Below are 20119 nucleotides of genomic sequence, written 5' to 3'. Positions count from 1 at the left end.
TGGGCCAATTTCATTTATAACATTATTACCAATTACTTTTTTTTCTTTTCAATAAAATATGTGCCACACCCAAAACAAAAGCCAAAAGAAAATTTCTAGCCCTGTGAATCATATATGTTTAATTATTTCATTATGCAAATTGTTTAGCAGTGAATCTAGTTAAGAATGTAAAATGGAAATACAAAAGCTTGCAAACCATTCCGGAAAACAATCTTAAACAATCTTCTTAGGGGGGCAAGGCTAAACTATCTCCTTGTGTTTCTACCCTCGTTGACAATATGAACCAGGGCCTCACTTTTATGGCAATAGGAATTTAATTCTTTGAGATATTAAGGTAGTATATAGTGAGATTAAAATCTAACTTAGCGAGAAATGTATTTTAAAGTTGCAAAGGACTGGAAAGATAGATATTTTTTTCTCTATCTGTAGTGATGCTAAAGCTTATTAAAGATGCATCATTCCTGTTAGGACATTCTTTTAAACTTAAAACATTACTTAAAAGCATTTAAGCCTTTATTTAAAATATCATAGAATTTATCAGTGTTTAGCTTGATTTGATAAAAAGTCAGTATCTGTTATTGATGTTACATAATATCAATCGTTACATCCTGAAAGATGATGATGTTTAATGCTATCTCAGTATAGATAAATCAATGAGAAAGATTAATATTAAAACACAAGCACATTTTGTACCTTTTAGCGAGATATACTTACTGATAGACAATTTAATCTTAAAAAGCATAGGGAGATGATTTGTTATGGCTTTTGAGAGTCATGACAAAAAACCAGTTAAACTGAAATTTTGAGGAAAATTTGGATATCATATGTGAGAAATAATTTCCAGATTAACTTAATGTTGATATATTTCTTTAGGCCATTATGCTACAAAAATGAATGTCTTGAAATATAAAAGATCTTTCAGTTGGAAAGGTAGCCAGGACTTATGCACAATCCATCTACTTTTCCATTGATTATTCAGTTCTTGTCAAATATCAGGGCATTGCTATAGTTGGAATTTAGCACTTAACTAAAACTGCACCATTTGACTGGAACAATATTCCTACTAATAGAAGCAATTGGATTTCTTAAATCGGGGTATTTGTGTTCAGACATCTAGCATGTGATTTTTTTTAGTATGTGAAGAAAAATGACACTGTAAGGGAGAAATTTTAACATTTTTCACTGAAGAGAGGGACTACACATTTCAGCACATTCTGTTTAATGTCTTCTGTTCATGTTACCTTGATAAAATAGCAGTCTTGGAACGAGTAAAAACTTAGGATAAAATAGAACCGAAGCCATGCTTTGAATTGGTATATAAAGCATTAACTTATAAACCACTATAAAGTTTTTTTTAATTGAACTGGTACTCATTTGAAAAGTTTGAGTCTTTTCAATGTGGTCTAGTAGAGATATTTCCAGTCAAATCATGTACTCCAATCATAGTATCTTGAAATACATTTCTAGGCGTTAGTTAAAATTGCTTAAAAATAGTTGTATTCTTTGCTGGTATAGGAAAAAACCATAACAGACTATGGGTAAGATTTTCCCATTCTTAATTAAACTTGTAACAGGAAAAACTACCGAAGATCTGTTTCAGCCTCTATCCTATATAAAACAGTCAAAACAGGGATGTGGGAGAATGAAGAATCAAAGTTCAGGTAAGTAATCGGTAGGGCATGAGACTTCACCTCGGGTACCATAGCTTGAGGATGTAAGGCAATTAATGCAAGTTAATTTAAACAAACAAACAGGGTTGTGTTGTTTAATTCAGTGTACAGTAGGCTCACAGTCTGTATCTGGCTACATTTAGAGCAATTATTCAGTAATTTGATTAAAGAATGTTACTTTTAATGGTCTAACTGGACACACACATTTTTTTAAATGTAAATAGTGATGTTATCCCATTTGCTTTATTTAAAAATATGTAAAGTGTAATTATTTAAAAGAAACTTTTACAATAATTTGAAAACTTGAAAATAATTCTTATTAATCTAGTAGAATATTTTTAAAGGTAAATATTTACAATGGAAAATAAGGCTTATGATGCCGTTTTGATACAGTTAGATAATTCTCTTTTCTCTTTTTTGTCTTCCCCCACCCCACTTTTTTTGGCTAGGGCCAAATAGGTCAAAACTACAAGATATGCTTGCTAATCTGAGAGATGTTGATGAACTTCCTTCATTGCAGCCATCTGTGGGTTCACCTTCCAGACCCAGCAGCTCCAGGCTTCCCGAACATGAAATTAATAGGGCAGATGAAGGTAAGTATTTAAGATATTCTGGAGCACAAAAAGCATTCGGATGTATATCTTTGAATTCATTCATTAGAAAGGACTTTCCTATCAGAGAGAATTTTAATCTGCAGATGTTTGGTCTGCATAGTTTTCCCCAGCTGCAAGCTTTCTTACATTCAAGGGAGTTTGAGTCCAACTTCAATCTTCAAGACTTGAGAAGGTACATATACTTAAAAACCAACTCTAAATTCTGTTTTAAAATATCCAATAGCTTCACTGATGCCCATGGTTCCATGTATACCATTCCAACACTGGGAAAATTAACAGTCTATAAATCGGTAGTAAATGTTTACCTTGAAACTCATATAAATATTTTATTTAAGTAATTTGTTAATGGTAATTGAAAAAGGGGATAAAGTCACCTAAAAGCCTAGTCACATAATATACTATTTTAACTTGTTCCCTTTCAGTCCTGGTTCACATGCACAGACTTTTATTTTTTGAGATGGAGTCTCACTCTATTGCCCAGGCTGGAGTGCAGTGGGGCGATCTCGCCTCACTACAACCTCTGCCTCCTGGGTTCAAGCGATTCTCTTGCCTCAGCCTCCCGAGTAGCTGAGATTACAGGCACCCACCACCATGCCTAGCTAGTTTTTTTGTATTTTTAGTAGAGACGAGGTTTTGCTCTGTTAGCCAGGGTGGTCTTGAACTCCTGACTTCAAGTGATCTACCCACCTCAGCCTCCCAAAGTGCTGGGATTACAAGCATGCCAACACATCTGACCACAAATACAGTTCTTTCTTTTAGACACAGGTCTGATTTATCTATTTATAAATGTATAAAATGCTTATATGTGGAAATTGATTTTAAAATACATATTTAAGCTGAGCATGGTGGTTCCTTGGAAGGCTGAGGTAGGAGGATCACTTGAGCTCAGGAGGTTTTTTGTTTTGTTTTGTTTTGTTTTGAGACAGGTTCTTACTCACGTTAGAGTGCACTGGCCCAATTACAGCTCACCGCAACTTCGACCTCTCAGGCTCAGGTGATCCTTCCAGCTCAGCCTCCCAAGTAGCTGGGACTATAGGCATGTGCCACCACACCTGGCTAATTTTTTGTATTTTTTTTGTAAAGACATAGTTTTGTCATATTGCTCAGGTTGGTCTCAAACTCCTGGGCTAAAGTGATTGAACTGCCTCAGCTGGGATTACAGGCGTGAGCCATTGCACCCAGCCGCAGTTCAGGAGTTTGAGACTGTAATGCCTGACAACTGAGTCAGTGAATAGGTACTGCCCTTCAGCCTAGGTGACATAGTGAGACCCTGTCTCTTAATCAAATATTTACATTAGCTGAAAATTCAGAATGACATAAAGGTAATATTGATTAATGTATATTTTTAAATATTTATTTAAAAAATTAATCCTGAATTTAAATACTATATTTGCACTGTCTCTTCAAATTATTATTTGTTGGTTAACACAGCCTGAGAAAAAGCCACAGAATAATGATACGTGTTTTTCTTATTTTTTAATCAGTTACATTTTAGAGAGACATAAACTGACAGGACTTAGATGTATAGATTTTCAATGATTGGAATACTTTTTCAGTGAAGTTTTTGACTAGTAGGTGGTTAATTATTTGTTAGAGTTAATTATAGCATACTTGGAATTTATTACACATACAAAGAATCAACACATTACACTCTAGATATAAAATTTATTTGATGGAGACCCATGTCTCTTGAATTACAGATGTGAGGTCATGGTTCTCAGTAGCTTTGTTGGATCACTAGGAGATGCATTCTGTTGTCATTATAGGTATGAGACTTCTAATCAGTTGCATTTATTCCAAGATCAGGTCGAGATAGGGAGAAAAGTTTGTGTTTCTCTTATTCTCATAATTCAGAAAGTTTACCAGGTTTCATCTTGGGCCATACGTGAATTATACAGAATTCTAGTAATATGTATAAGGAGAATACGTACTATTTATTAAATGACAGATGCACAGAAGTGTTATATAAGCCACAGAAGATGTCCTTAATAAAAAACATAGTGAAGAATTTTAAAACTCAAGCATTGAATGTTTGTTTAACTTGCTATCTGCAGCAGTGGTCCTAAGCCTTCCCCCTCAGGACAGGTTTTTCAGAAATAGAAAAGACATTTAAGAAATAGATTCTATGTTTAATTGTCTTAACTGATACTTCTTGGTCTTCAGTCTACTTTCATAAAGAACATTAATACTCTGTGTGTGCTCTATAGTTTTATTGTAAATTCAGAAAGGCAGGACTGGGTGTGGTTGCTCACGCCTGTAATCCCAGCACTGTGGGAGACTGAGGTGGGCAGATCACTTGAGGCCAGGAATTCAAGACCAGCCTGGCCAACATGACAAAACCCTGTCGCAACTGAAAATACAAAAATTAGCCGGACACAGTGGCATGTGCCTGTAGTCCCAGCTGCTTGGGAGGCTGAGGCAGGTGAATTGCTTGAACCTACTAGGCGGAGGTTGCAGTGAGCTATCACACCCCTGCACTCCAGCCCAGGCAACAGAATGAGATTCTGTCTCAAAAAGAAAAAAAAAATCATAAGACAGTGCCACATTTAAAAGGCACAGGGTTTTGTTTTGTTTTGTTTTGTTTTGTTTTGTTTTGTTTTGTTTTGTTTTGTTTTGTTTTTGGTAAACGCTGATTAGGGCTAGTAAGGTTTAGTTGCCAGATGGAAATGTGACAGTGATGGAAAATCGGGTGACAGTAATGCTTATTATTGCTCTCTCTCTTCAGTCCTGGAGTGTCCTGGCTGTCCTCTGGTGTGTGAGGAAGTTGTTGTTGCTTACTTTGTTTTTAGGTTTTACTTGGTTATTTGTAGAGCATTAGTTACAATTAGCTTACATAATACATATGGTCTATCCTGGAACTCAGTCTTTCACACCTGAACAGAGTTACCTGGAAATGTTAGAAATGAAAACAAACCAAACAAAAAATACCTGGCTGAAGACCTAGCACCCATAGTCTCATGTGAGTCATTTGACTGATTGTTTTTTGACCTGAAAATTACTGTTCCATCTTAAACAATTCCTGTTCTTCATTAGTAAATGTTTAGTGTTGTTTAAACTTCTCAGGTGATGTATGGTATTTTGGGTAAAACCCATTTTTATTTTTGCTACTGTATTGTATGGTGGTTTGATAAGGTCTTAGTTTATGCTCTATTTTGTTCTAAAGAGGATTTTAAGAGTTTGTCACTATTGTTTTTAAAAGCAAGTAATTATTCTTTTTACATTTTTTAAAGAGATAGGCTCTTGCACTGTTGCCTAGGTTGGAGTATAGTGGTACAGTCATAGCTCATTATAGTCTCAGACTCCTGGACTCAGGAGAGCCTCCTGCCTCAAGCCTTCTAGGTAGCTAAAACTAGAGGAATGCACCACTGTGCTTGGCTAATTTAAAAAAAAAAAATTGTAGAGACCAGGTGCAATGGCTCATGCCTGTAATCCCAGCACTTTGGGAGGCTGAGACGGGCGGATCACTTGAGGTCAGGAGTTTGAGACCAGCCTGGGCAATGTGGCAAAACCGCATCTCAACTGAAAATACAAAAATTAGCCAGGTGTGGTGGTGGATTCCTGTAATCTCAGCTACTTGGGAAACTGAAGCAGGAGAATTTGCTTGAACCTGAGAGGCGGATGTTGCGATGAGCTGAGATTGCACCACTGCACTCCAGTCTGGGCAACAGCGAGACCCTGTCTCAGATTTTCTTTTTTTTTTTTTTTTGCTTTTCTTTGTTACCCTTTCTACACTGAAGTTTGCCCTTAAGTTTTTTTTTTTTTTTTTTTAAGAGAAGGGGTCTCGCTCTGTCACCCAGGCTGGTCTCAGACTCAGCCCCACAGGGTTCTCCTACCTTGCCACCTTGGTCTCCCAAAACACTAAAATTACAGTCATAAGCCTCTGAGCCTGGCCAGTTCTTTCATTTATTCAAAGAGTATTTATTATTAGACATGATTGAATATAAAACTGAAAATGTTGGGTGCATGTACTAGTTAATACAGTTGACTTGTTTCTTTTAAGAAAGTTAATTTACTCCTTTAGCAGCTAGAGTTTGAACTACTAAATTCATCTAACTGACTCACAAATGTTTGTCATATGTAATTACCTCTAGGAAATTACTCAAAGACCATCTCTGACATTTGTCAGAACAATTTGCATTTATAAAAAGTGACATTTTGTTATTGACCAAATTAAATAAAATTATTAATTTGACACTTTGCTTTTAACTGATTTTTCTATTATGATTGTTGAAGGAATTGGATTGGTATGTTCAAAATGTTACAAAATAGGATATTTCAAGTTATTCAGAAAGTAAAACTGATATCTTTGAAGCACAGTTTGCAGCTAATGAAAGTGTTCAAATGGACACTTTAAAATATTTTCTGGCTAGGCGCGGTGGCTCATGCCTGTAATCCCAGCACTTTTTGGGGCCAAAGTGGGTGGATCACTTGAGGCCAGGAGTTCGAGACCAGCTTGGCCAACATGGTGAAACCCCATCTGTATTAAAAATACAAAAATTAGCCAGGTGTGGTGATGGGCACATGTAATCCCAGCTACTTGGGAGGCTGAGGCAGGAGAATCGCTTGAACCCAGGAGGCTGAGGTTGCAGTGAGTGGAGATGGCACCACTGCACTCCAGCCCGGGCAACAAAGTGAGACTCTGAGAAAAAAAATAAAAGTTTATTTGAAGTCAACATTTTTAGATGAACTGTAATATACTTACAAAAGAGTGCTGGTATCTTAAGGGTACATCTCAGTGAATTGTCATCAGGATAGAATTATCACCCTCCCATGTCACTGCCCCTTAGGTCAACAAGTAGAACATTACCAGGGCCCTAGAAGTCCTCTTCTTGCTGCCTTTCTTTAATCACTACTGCTTTCCTGCCTCACAGAGGTAATACTGACTTGTAACACCACGTATTAATTTTGTCACATGTAGGCACATTTTAGAGTTTTACACTTAAAATATTTTATATTCTTCCAGGTTATAAAATTAATGAATTATATTTTGAACGAGACTAGCACTTGTTATATATATTTAGTATTTAATAGAAATTATTTAGGTAATCAGCATGAAATATCAAATGAGGAAAACTTACTTTCCTATAGTAATTATTTTTCCATATAGTGAAAATGAGCCGGGCGCGGTGGCTCAAGCCTATAATCCCAGCACTTTGGGAGGCCGAGGCAGGTGGATCACGAGGTCAAGAGATCGAGACCATCCTGGTCAACATGGTGAAACCCCGTCTCTACTAAAAAAAAATACAAAAAATTAGCTGGGCATGGTGGCGTGTGCCTGTAATCCCAGCTACTCAGGAGGCTGAGGCAGGAGAATTGCCTGAACCCAGGAGGCGGAGGTTGCGGTGAGCCGAGATCGCACCATTGCACTCCAGCCTGGGTAACAAGAGCGAAACTCTGCCTCAAAAAAAAAAGAAAAGAAAAAGAAAAAGGAGAGTAATTTCTTAGATTTATTTCATGTTTTGCTTTTTTAATTAGTTGATGCCTTTACTTATAGCTAAGATATAGAAAAGGAATAAATTATTTAGAGCTTTGGCTCACTGAATTTTATTGTCTTTAAAAGCATTTAAGAACAAAAACAATTAAGTGTATACGTGCACTTATAGGAAATTTGAAGCAAGCAAATTAGATTAAATGTTGGCTCTTTAGAAATTTTTAAGTATTTCCTTTGTCTTCCCTCTTCAGTGGAAGCATTGACATTTCCTCCTTCTTCTGGAAAGTCATTCATCATGGGAGCAGATGAAGCCCTTGAAAGTGAACTGGGACTTGGAGAACTAGCAGGCCTTACGGTGGCCAATGAAGCAGACTCACTAACTTACGACGTAAGTAGTAGTTTTGTTTTGATGTTTTTACTTGGTTTTTTAAAATTAAAAGTAGGGCCGGGCATGGTGGCCTATGCCTGTAATTCCAGCACTTTGGGAGGCTGAGGTGGACAGATCACTTCAGGTCAGGAGTTCAAGACCAGCCTGGCCAACATGGAGAAACCCTGTCCCTACTGAAAATGTAAAAATTAGCCAGGCATGTTGGCGGGTGCTAGTAATTTTAGCTACTCAGGAGGCTGAGGCAGGAGAACTGATTGAGCCCAGGAGGCGGAGATTGTAGTGGGCCAAGATGGCACCACTGCACTCTAGCCTGTGCAACAGAGTAAGACTCCATCTCAAAAAAGTAAAATAAAATAAAAAGTTCATTTTATAGAACATGAAGGCAATGGTAAAACTACTTTACAAGTATAGACCTTGGTTCAGTTTTCATTGTAAACTTTGAAAGGTACATAAAGAAAAACTAATATCTGTAATATCTTTGTAATTGACCTGAGTGGGTCAGTCGTTATTGCATACTGAATTCTAGTTGACAGAGGTGGTTTTTGTTGTTGGTGGTTGTTTTTCACTCCAAACATAGTAGTTTACTGTCTTTGTTTTTATGTTTTCTGCTAAGGTCAACTATCATTTCCTGTTGTTGGTCGTTTAATGGTAGTCTGATTTTTTTTTCACTAATATTATCTGTGTCTTTGTTTTTAGCCAAGGTTTGGTTTCCTTTTTATTTAAGTTTCTTGAAGTTCTTAAATCTTTATGGCTTGATATATTTTCATCATTTTTGTGAAGCTCAGCCATTTCTCTTCGAGTACCACTTTGGCACCTCTGTCCCTCTTTCTCTTATTTTGGAATATAGTTATATGTGTGTTATACCTTCTTCCTGTGACCTTTGTCTCCTATTCCCTTTCTTGATTTTTTTATGACTTATATTTTAGTTTACTAATTCTCTCTTCGGTAATACGTAGTTGGTAGTTAAGCCCATCTATTGAGGTCTTACAGTTTTTGCTTCTTGAATTCTTTTTTTAAAATTGTTTACAGATTTCTTCCAAATTTTCAGTCCTGTCTTTTATCTTCTTGAACACAATAAACATTTTTTTCTTTAAGACAGAATCTTAGTCTGTTACCCAGGCTGGAGTGCAGTGGCATGATCTTGACTCACTGCAACTTCTGCCTCCCTGGCTCAGTCTCTCCTATCTCAGCCTCTTGAGTAGCTGGGCTATTACAGACGTGCACCAGTACACCCAGCTAAAGCATGATTATTTTAAAGTTGAATTGGAAACTCTGTAGTTCTTTTACTAGTATGTGTTGTTTCTGCTCATTTTTATTTATATTGTCTTACATCCTTATATACATGGTTATTTTTTATTTTCAAGAAACTATTATTTGAAAAATTATCTGTAGAAATAACTTCAGACCAAATGCTATGATTTAAGTTGCTTTTCTCAGATGTATGCAGCCACTACATCTGGGATCTGGAATCACTTTACTCCATTTAATTTTTTTTTTTTTAACTCAATTTAAAATGTTTACAGTCCCTGCAAGGCCTTGGCTTCTTCTAGTTCACCCTATGTGCAGGTTTATCAAATTGTATCCCCATGACACTGCAAAGCTGTCAAAAACACTGCTTAGCCTGTCAGCCATCTCCTCTGGAATCAATAAACAGTGTATGGGGGAAAACAGCCCAAATATTGTGCTTACCTTTTAGGCCTCTTTTTTTCTCTGGATTTTGGCCTGGTTTTTCTTCAGTATTTTGTTCTCTGTTTTTTTTTTTTTTTTTTAATTCTGCTTTTCAACTTGTCCTTAGTGCAGAGGTAGTCCATAGTACCTGATCCGTCATCAGGTAGAAGTTCCCATTAGATACTTTTCTTCCCTCTATTCTAGCCCCACAAAAAGTTTTTCCAGTATGTAATAGAACTTAATTCTTTCTCCAGAGAAAGCTGATTTCTTTTTTCATAGCTTTTAATTGTTAGAAAACTTGGTGTTATGTCTGTCACCTGGTTTCAAAAAGTAGTTCGTGGTTTCATAATTTACCAGTAATCTGTGGCTATGTAGCAAATTAGGCCAAAACTTAGCAGCTTAAAACAAAGAAACCTTTATTATCTCATAGTTTCTGTGGGTCAGGAATACAGAAGCAGTTTAGTCAGGTGATTCTGTCTTAGTGTCTCCAATGTAGTTGCAGTCAAGATGTCGGCAAGAGCTGCAGTCTCACGTGAAGACTCGACTTGGGTGGGGTGGGGATCTGCTTTCAAGCTCTTCCTGTGGTTGTTGGGAGGCCTTGTGTGGTTCTTTGCTGACTATTGGCAGAGACTTCAGTTCCTCACCACGTAGGTCTCTCCATGGGCTTTTCATAGGTCTCTCCATGGGCTTTTCATTGTGGAAGCTGGCTTTCCCCACTGTGAGTGCATGTGAAAAGAGAGCAAGAACACTCAAAGGTGGAAGATGTTATAACTTCATTTTGGAAGTCACTTGTTCTCACTTCTGCTATATGCTATTGGTGACAGAGAGCAACCCCATAATGTGGGAGAGAATTATGTAAGGTTTAACTCTAAGGAAGTGGGGCTGATTGGGGCCATCGTACTGGCTGCCTACCACATTAAGACATTCAGAAGGAATCAGATTGCTTTTTCACATGAAAGCCTGCCAGGTGTTTAAAAAGAGCAGTTATGATTCAAGTCAGCTTTTTTTCTTCCAGAATAACCAGCCCCAGTACTTACAGTAGTTCCTTGCAGGATGTGTTTTATGTTCTCTTATTATCCTAATTTGACATATTCTATCTAGTTTTTTTCTGCAGATTTTTTATTGAGGGTTACTTCCACATCCAGACTGCTTGGGTTTGAATGCAGGCCCTTCCTCTTACTAGCAGGGTTTTTTGGGCAAGGCACTTAACTTCTCTTTTCCTGTTGTGTCTCGCCTATAAAGAGGGGATAATGTTAATTCCTTCTTCAGAGAGTTATTTTGAGGATTAAGTGAGTTAATGCATATGAAGTATTTTCAGTAATGGTTAAAATAATGAACAATGCCCAAAATAATAGCTGTTGTTAGTATTGCTGTATTTTTGTCATTTGTAAATAAGTAATATTTCTTCAGTCTTCTACCAGTACAGTCATACATTGCTTAATGATGGGGATGTATTCTGAGAAATGAACATTAGGGGATTTCATTGTTGTACAAACATCCTAGAGTATACTTACAAGCCTAGATGGTAGAGGCTTTACAAACCTATATGGCATGTTACTATACTGTAGGCACCTGTAACACAGCAGTAAGTTTGTATCTAAACAAGTCTAAACATAGAAAAGATGTAGTAAAAATACAGTGTATTTTTATAAAATACTTTTATGTGTGTATACTTTTATAAAAGTATACCTGTATAGGACACTTAATCATGAATGGAGCTTGCAGGACTGAAAGTTGCTCTTAGTGAGTCAGTGAGTGAGGGTGAGTGAATGTGAAGGTCCAGGACATTACTATACACTGCTGTTGACTTCATAAGCACTGTACACCTAGGCTGTGCTAAATTACATATAAAAAAAGTTTTCTTCAATAATACATTTACCTTAGCTTACTATAATTTTTTACTCTGTAAACTTAATTTTTAAAAACATTGTGACTTTTTTGTAATACACAGCTTAAAACACAAACACATTGTATAGAGGTAGAAAAATATTGTCTTCCTTTTTATCCTTATTCTTTAAGCTTTTTCCTATTTTTAAAATTTTTAATGTTTATTTTTACTTTTTAACTTTTTTGTTAAGAATGAATACACAAACATGCGTATTAACCTAGCCCTATACAAGGTCAGGATCATCAGTACCACTTTCTTCCACCTTCATATCTTATCCCACTAGAAGGTCTTTAGGGGGAAATCACAGTCAAGGAGCTGTCATATTCTATGATAACAATGCCTTCTGGTAGAATACTCCTGAAGGACCTGTCTAAAGCTGTTTTACAGTTAACTTTTAACAAATAAGTAAAAGAAATATACTCTAGAATAAAAATTATAATATATAAACCAGTAACAGTGATTTATCATTATCCAGTATTGTGTTCTGTACATAATTATACATGCTAGACTGTATTACGACTGGCAGCACAAATAGGTTTGTTTACACCAGCATAACCACAAACACATGAGTAATATATTAAAACTACGATATTAAAACAGCTATGATGTCATTATAGGAATTTTTCAGCTCCATTATAATTTTATGGGACCAGCATCATATATGTTGTCCATCGTTGATGAAAATGTAGTTATGTGGCACATTACTGTACTTTTGCTACTCTCATGTAAGCTTAGTCTGATTGCTAGCCTTGGAGTGTGAAGAATTCATATCTTAGGGTGCTAGTGTAAAGTCAAATATAATCTACCTCTTCAGCTTTTCTGTTATATAATGAGAATGAAAAAATAGTGCCTTTTTTTTTTTTTTTCATTTTTGAGATTGAGTTACCATGGAGGGGAAGAACATAATGTGTGTGTGTTACCAGTGGAATGCATTCTTTGTGTTGTCTCTTCCATTTTTAACATTTTATGTTTATCAACTTTGTTTCCAGTTTGATGAAGAAAATTTAGCTATTAAACAGTATTTAAAATCTCAAAAGTGTGATATTTTAAAAAAGTGTGTTAGTCCGTTTAAAGATAACTTAGTTTTTCAACTCTTACCCAAGATTATAATTGAATACTATAATTTATGTTGAATTACTTGGTTTTATTTAGCATCATAGTAAAGATCTATTTTATATAATTTGATTCACTTTTTGTATTGAATTATGTTAACTGTTTTTGTAATATACCTTTAATGATTCTTCAAAGAAAACTAGTGTTGGGTTATTGCTAAGTTTGCTTCTTGGTTTGGTTATTTACAGATAAAAATTATGTTGTTTTAAAAATTACAAAGTGATGGTTTAGTGACAAATCAGCAAGAATTAATGTTGAAATGCAAGTTTTCCCCCCATCTTGAACTAAGTGCGTAGGTATCTTTGTTTTGTTTCTTTAATAGATAGCAAACAATAAAGATGCATTGAGGAAGACGTGGAACCCTAAGTTTACATTAAGAAGTCACTTTGATGGCATCCGAGCCCTTGCTTTCCATCCCATTGAGCCTGTTTTGATAACAGCCTCAGAGGATCACACATTAAAAATGTGGAATTTGCAGAAAACAGCCCCAGCCAAAAAGTAAGAAAATTCTACTTTAACATTACTTGAATGTTTTAACATTTTCAGCAGAAAACTACATATTTTATTATTTCTATTAAATTTCCCAAACATTTCTTCTAGTTCTTTCTTCCATATCATGTAATTATATTGTGTTTTTCTGTTTATACAACTTAATGTTAGGTTAGAAAACTGACGCTTAGGAAGATACGGTATTACCTGATGGTTTCCCTAGGGTTTATGAGTACTGATTACAGTCCTTATACATAACAGTATTTTTAAATGGCTGCTATCTTTGGGGAGCCCCTTATCTATACTGAAGGTTTTGACTGTTTACTTATAAACAGTTATATGCATCTTTAAAATGATCAAATCTCCACCTCCACCTTGCCCTATTGTTTACTAGATTTAGACTTAAATGGGGTAGAGCAGAGAAAAGCCTTACTGGGACGGGTGGAGGGCCTCTCCTTGGTCTTATCTTTTGGCCTTGAGAGTTTAGGTGCTTTCCATACCCACCAATATGTTTGGACTCAAAAGGCTAATTTAACTGCTAGTGCTTGCCTTGACCCCTTAGTTCCTGTCTAAGCATGGATAGACATGAGTTAGTATAAACCCTTTAAAAATCACATAGCTAAACCTGATTCTACTTGCTTGAATCCTTATTGGAACTCCTCTCCTTCTTTGGGTCACATGTCAAAACAAACAAACAAACAAACAAACAAAACTCAGCATCTGCCAGCAAAGACCCTTTTGCAGCGTCAGGCACTTTGCTATTATAAGAGTCATCACGAAAAATCAAATAGAGGAGGTTACAAAAATTTAACTACCAATGGAGGAAATCTGTCGCCTGGTTTAAGAGAGATCAGTGTCATTCATGCTGTGTCATACATAGGGTAAATGAAATACTTTATCAGTCTACTTCAGAAAGTTCGACCACATATTGCTAAAACCAGGTGGACCCTCATATAGATGAGGTGTTTTCAAAAGAGAAAAATGGCTTCCTGGTTATACATTGTGAGATAACATGTCTATAAATAATTGCAATATAATGTAGAAAACAGTTAAGTACGTGACTTTAAATCCAATTTCCATTAAAGTCATAGCCAGTATTAGTGTATAGTATACCTATAATAATGGTGTTCTGAGTAATGAATAAACTGATAATTTGGACAGTCTGTACAGTATGGAGGATAGACATATTAACCTTATTGGAAAGGCAAGGAAATAAAGTACCATTTGTTGATATCCTACTATGTGCATGATTGTGTCCTGTGGTGTTTTCTAAATTGTAGAATCCTGTTTAATCCTGTGATTATATGGTGTTACTCCCATTTTTCTGTTTGGTTTTAAATGGAGGAATCTGAAGTTCTGAAAGAGTAAATAATTAGCTTAAAGTTAGCCAGTTAGTGACAGAACTGGAAATTGAGTTCAGAAATTTATCTTCCTAAAGCCCACGTTGTTTCTCTTGAATGAAGCTATCTTTTCCGTTAATCAAATAGATTTTGCCAGGGCTAAAAATACTGTAGCAAGATACTATTAGTAAACAAGAATCTTGCACTTGATGCCATGAAAGTATAATTGGTATTAAATGAGCTTTCTTATGTACCGTGTAGTTAGGATGGTATATAATCCCATAATGTTTGTATTTTTAAAGGCAATTTTATGACATATATTTAATTATACTGTTTACTACTGAAACTTAGAGTGGTAAAAGTCATCTCTCTGATTTAGGAGCACTTCTCTTGATGTAGAACCTATCTATACATTCAGAGCCCATAGGTAAGTATGTGCTTTTTCTTTATTTAAAACCAAAATTATTGTAAAACAGCATGATGAGGATACTTTATTTTCTTTCACTTATTAGGTATTGTTTGTATTTGAGAGTGTTTTTTAAATGTATAAGAAATTGGCAGATAATATAATGTTAAAACTAAGTTCATCACTGCCAAATAGGGATTTGTGCTTAAATTAGATTTTATTTACATGATGTTTAAGTGAGGTTCATATTTATATCTTTAAACTAGAGGGAACTAGGTTTAAATATTAGAAATTCCGACTTTTTTTCCTTATATAACCTGGATTAAAATATTCAAGTGCCTGTTTTGGCAGCACATACCCTAAAATTGGAAAGATACAGAGATTAGCGAGGCCTCAGTGCAAGGGTGACACAGATTCATGAAGAGTTCCATATTTTCCTTTTTTCTTTTTTTTTTTTAAGATGAAGTCTCACTCTATTGCCCAGGCTGGAGTGCAGTGACATGATCTAATAGAGACAGAGTTTCTCACCCTGTTGACCAGGCTGGTCTCAAACTCCTGACTTGATCTCTGACCTCAAGTGATCTGCGCGCCTTGGCTTCCCAAAGTACTGGGATTACAGGCATGAGCCACCACGCCTGGCCAAAGAGTTCCATATTTTTTCTAAATGTGGAAGCAAAAGAAATATTACCAGCCCCCACAAAAATGCAATTAGTTACATAAACTACTGATACATTATAGCAACTACGCAATGAAGTATGTGTAATAACCAGCTAACAACATGATAGGATCAAATGCGCACATATCAATGTTAACCTTGAATGTAGAACGGCTAAATGCCCCAATTAAAAGCCACATGTAGGCAAGTTGCATGAAGAAGCAAGACCCAACTATATACTGTCATTAAGAGACTCATCTCACATGCAGAGACCCATCTCACATGCAATAACACCCATAGGCTCAAAGAAAAGGGATGGTGAACAGTTAAGCAAATGGAAAACAGAAAAAAGCAGGATTTGCTATTTTAGACAAAACAGACTTTAAACCAACCAAGATCAGTAAAGCCAAAGAAGGGCATTATATGATGGTAAATGATTCAATTTAACAAAAGACTTAACTATCCTAAATAAACATGCACCCAGTACAGGAGCACCCAGATTCGTAAATTCTTAGAGACCTTTGAAGAAATTTAGATAACCACACAATAATAGTGGGAGACTTTTTAACAACACACTGGATGTATTAGATCATCAAGGTAGAAAACTAAGATATTCAGGACCTGAACTTGATGCTTGACCAAATGGTCCTAACATATATCTACAGAACTCTCTACCCCAAAATAACAGAATATGTAGTCTTCTCATTTGCACATGACACATACTCTAAAATCAACCACACTCCTGGCCATTAAACTCTTCTCAGTAAATTTAGAAAAACTTAAATCATACCAACCACACTCTCAGACCAAATACAATAAAAATAGAAATCAATGGCCAGGCACAGGGGCTCACATCTATAAATCCAGCACTTTGGGAGGCTGAGGTGAGTGGATTGCATGAGCTCCGAAGTTTTAGACCAGCCCTGGCAGTGTGGCAAAACCCCATCTCTACAAAAAGTACAAAAATCAGCCATGAGTGGTGGTGTGCTCCTGTAGTCCCAGCTCCCAGGGGGCTGAGGTGGGAGGATCACTTGAGCCTTGGAGGTAGAGTTTGCAGTAAGCCAAAATCACGCCACTCCACCCTGAGCAAAAGAGCGATACTCTGTCTGAAATTAATAAATAATAGAAATCAATACCAAGATCACTCAAAACCGTACAGTTACATGGAAATTAACCTGCTCCTGAATGACTTCTTGGTGAATAATGAAATTAAGGGAGAAATCAAAAAATTATTTGAAAGTAATGAAACGAAAGATACAACATACCAAAATCTCTAGGAGGCAGCAAAAGCTGTGTTGGAAGTTTATAGTGCTAAATACCCAAATCAAAAAGTTAGAAAGATCTCCAATTAACAACTTAACATCACACACAAGAGAAAAACCAACCCCAAAGCTAGCAGAAGACAAGAAATAACCAAACTCAGAGCTGAACTGAATGAAATTGAGACACACAAAAAAACCATGTAAAAGATCATTAAAACCAGAATTTGATTTTTTGAAACAATAAGTAAGATAGGTAGACCACTAACTAAACTAATAAAGAAAAAAAGAGAAAATCCAAGTACAACAGAAATGATAAATGGAATATTACCACCAACCCCACAGAAATTTAAAAAAACAACAACAAAAACCAGAGGCTATTATGAACACCTCTGTGCACACACACAAACTAGAAAATGTAGAAGAAAAGGATAAATTCCTGAAAACAACATCCCAGGACAACCAGGAAGAAATTAAAACTGTGAACACACCAATACTGAGTTCTGAAATTGAATCAGTAATCAAAAACTTACGAAGAAGTAAAAGCTCAGGTCCAGATGGATCCACAACTGAATTTTACCAAGTGCATAAAGAAGAGCTGGCACCAGCCTGGCCAACATGGTAAAAATCCATCTCTACTAAAAATACAAAAAAATTAGCCAGGTATGGTGGTGGGTACCTGTAATTCCAGCTACTCGGGAGGCTGAGGCAGGAGAATCACTTGAACCTGGGAGGCAGAGATTGAGTGAGGTGAGATCACCATTGCATTCTAGCCTGGGTGACAAGAGTGAAACTCCACACTGCCCACAAAAAAAAAAAAAAAAAAAAAAAAAAAAATAGAGGCGGAGAGACCTCTCCTTAACTCATTCTATGAGGCCAGCATCATCCTGATATCAAAACCTGGCAGATACACAACGAAAAAGGAAAACTTCAGGCCAATATCCTTGATGAACATAGATGCAAAAATCTTCAATCAAATACTAGCAGACCAAATCCAACAGCATATCAAAAAGCTAATCCACCGCAATCAAGTAGGCTTTATCCCTGGGTTGCAAGGTTAGTTCTTCATACACAAATCAATGGTTCATCACATGAACAAAACTAAAAACAAAAATCACTCGATCATCTCAATAGATGGAGAAAAGGCTTTCGATAAAATTCAGCATTGCTTCATTTTTAAAACCCTCCACAAATTAGACATTGAAGGATTGTACCCCAAAATATTAAGAGCCAGCTATGAGAAGCTCACAGCCAACATCACACTGAACAGGCAAAATCTGGAAGCATTTCTCTTGAGACCTGGAAGAAGACAAGGATTTTTTGTAATTCTTGTTGTAGACATCTTTCACCTCCCTGGTTAGCTGTATTCCTAGGTGTAAGAACCACTCCTATTCAATATAGTACTAGAAGTCCTAGCCAGAGCAGTCAGGCAAGAAAAAGAAAAGGTCTCCAAATAGGAACAAAGGCAGTCAAACCATCTCTGTTTGCAGACTATATAATTTTATCCTAGAAAATGCCATAGTCTCTGCTCAAAAGCTCCTAAATCAGAGAAACACCTTCAGCAAAGTTTCTGGATATAAAATTAGTATATGAAAATCAGTAGCATTTCTATACACAAATAATGCCCAAGCTGAGTACCAAATCAGGAATGCTGTCTCATTCACAGTAGCTGCAAAAAAAGATAAAATACCTAGGAATACAGCTAACCAGGGAGGTGAAAGATCTCAACAACGAGAATTACAAAACACTGCTCAAAGAAATCAGAGATGATACAAAGAAATAGAAAAACATTTCATGCTCATGGGTAGGAAGAATCAACATTGTTAAAATGGCCATACTGCCCAAAGCAATTTACAAATTCAGTGCCATTCCTATCAAACTACCAATAACATTCTTCACAGAATTAGAAAAAATGTTTAAAATTTATATGGAAACCAAAAAAGAGCCTGAATAGCCATGGCAATCCTAAGCAAAAAGAACAAAGATGGAGGCATCACCTTACCTGACTTCAAACTATACTACAGGACTGTAGTAACCAAAACAGAATGGTACTGGTACAAAAATAGCCCAGAAATAAAACTGCGTACCTACAACCATCTATTCTTCAACAAAGTTTACAAAAACAATGAGGAAAGGACTCCTTATTCAGTAAATTCAGTAAATGATGCTGGGATAAATGGGTAGCCACATGCAGAAGGCTGAAACTGGACCCCTTCCTTATACCATATACAAAAATCAACTCAAGGTGGATTGAAGACTTAAGTTTAAAACCTAAAACTATAAAGACTCTTGAAGAAAACAGGGAATACCATTCTAGACATAGACTCTGGCAAAGATTTCGTGATGAAGACACCAAAAGCAATTGCAACAATGACAAAAAAATGACAGATGGGACCTAATTTAACTGAAGAACTTCTGCATAGAATAGAAGCTATCAACAGTAAATAGCCCACAGAATGGGAGAAAATATTTGCAGACTATGAATCCTGACAAAGGACTAGTATCCAGAATCTATAAGTAACCTAAACAAATCAACAAATAAAAACCAACCTCATTAAAAAGTGAGCAAAGGATGTGAACAGATAGTTTCCAAATAAGACCAGAAACGAAATAATGCTCAACATCACCTATTACAGAAATGCCAATCAATAATTAAAAAACAACCCCATTAAAAAGTGAGCAAATGATGTGAGCAGATAGTTTCCAAAAGAAGAGATGTGGCCAACGAACACAAAAAAATGGTCAGCATCACTCATTGTTACAGAAATGCAAATCAAGACCACAATGTCATGCCAGTCAGAATGGCTGTTATTAAAAAGTCAAAAAATAGCAGATGCTGGCAAGGCTACAGAGAAAAGGGAACACTCATATGCTGCTGGTAAGAGTGTAAATTCAGCCACTGTGGAAAGCAGTTTGGTGATTTCTCAAAGAAGTTAGAACTACCAGTCAACCCAGCATTATTAGGTATATACCCAAAGGAATATAAATCATTCTGCTGTAAAGACACATGTATGTGTGTTCAGCATAGCACTATTCATAGTAGCAAAGACATGGAATCAACCTAAATGCCCATCAGTGGCAAACTGGGTAAAGAAACTGTGGTACATATATACCATGGAATACTATGCAGTCATAAAAAGTGAGATCATGTCCTTTGCAGGAACATTATGGAACTGAAGGCCATCATCCTAAGCAAAC

At 36.1% G+C, this 20119-nt stretch overlaps 1 protein-coding gene and 1 non-coding gene across 3 annotated transcripts in view; both read left to right on the top strand.

Annotated features, from left to right (window-relative positions):
• The window catches only part of STRN (striatin), a 128449-nt gene that overhangs the window by 81501 nt on the left and 26829 nt on the right, over positions 1-20119 (top strand). The window contains exons 9-13 of one of the 2 annotated variants that reach the window (XM_039463744.2): positions 1575-1661; positions 2120-2263; positions 7967-8103; positions 13095-13270; positions 14981-15028. In XM_039463744.2, the coding sequence (XP_039319678.1) occupies positions 1575-1661; positions 2120-2263; positions 7967-8103; positions 13095-13270; positions 14981-15028 (592 nt within the window). The remainder of the gene's footprint in view (positions 1-1574; positions 1662-2119; positions 2264-7966; positions 8104-13094; positions 13271-14980; positions 15029-20119) is intronic. The other variant, XM_039463754.2, reaches the window with a different exon arrangement.
• LOC120362161 (U6 spliceosomal RNA) lies at positions 15343-15444 on the top strand. Its single transcript, XR_005578144.1, has one exon. It is a non-coding gene; the product is annotated as a U6 spliceosomal RNA (small nuclear RNA).

This window comes from Saimiri boliviensis, chromosome 1 (assembly GCF_048565385.1).
Source record: "Saimiri boliviensis isolate mSaiBol1 chromosome 1, mSaiBol1.pri, whole genome shotgun sequence".
NCBI classification, from domain to species: domain Eukaryota; kingdom Metazoa; phylum Chordata; class Mammalia; order Primates; family Cebidae; genus Saimiri; species Saimiri boliviensis.
The sequence above is the reverse complement of the archived record's forward strand: the minus strand, read 5'-3'. Positions and strand labels throughout refer to the sequence as shown.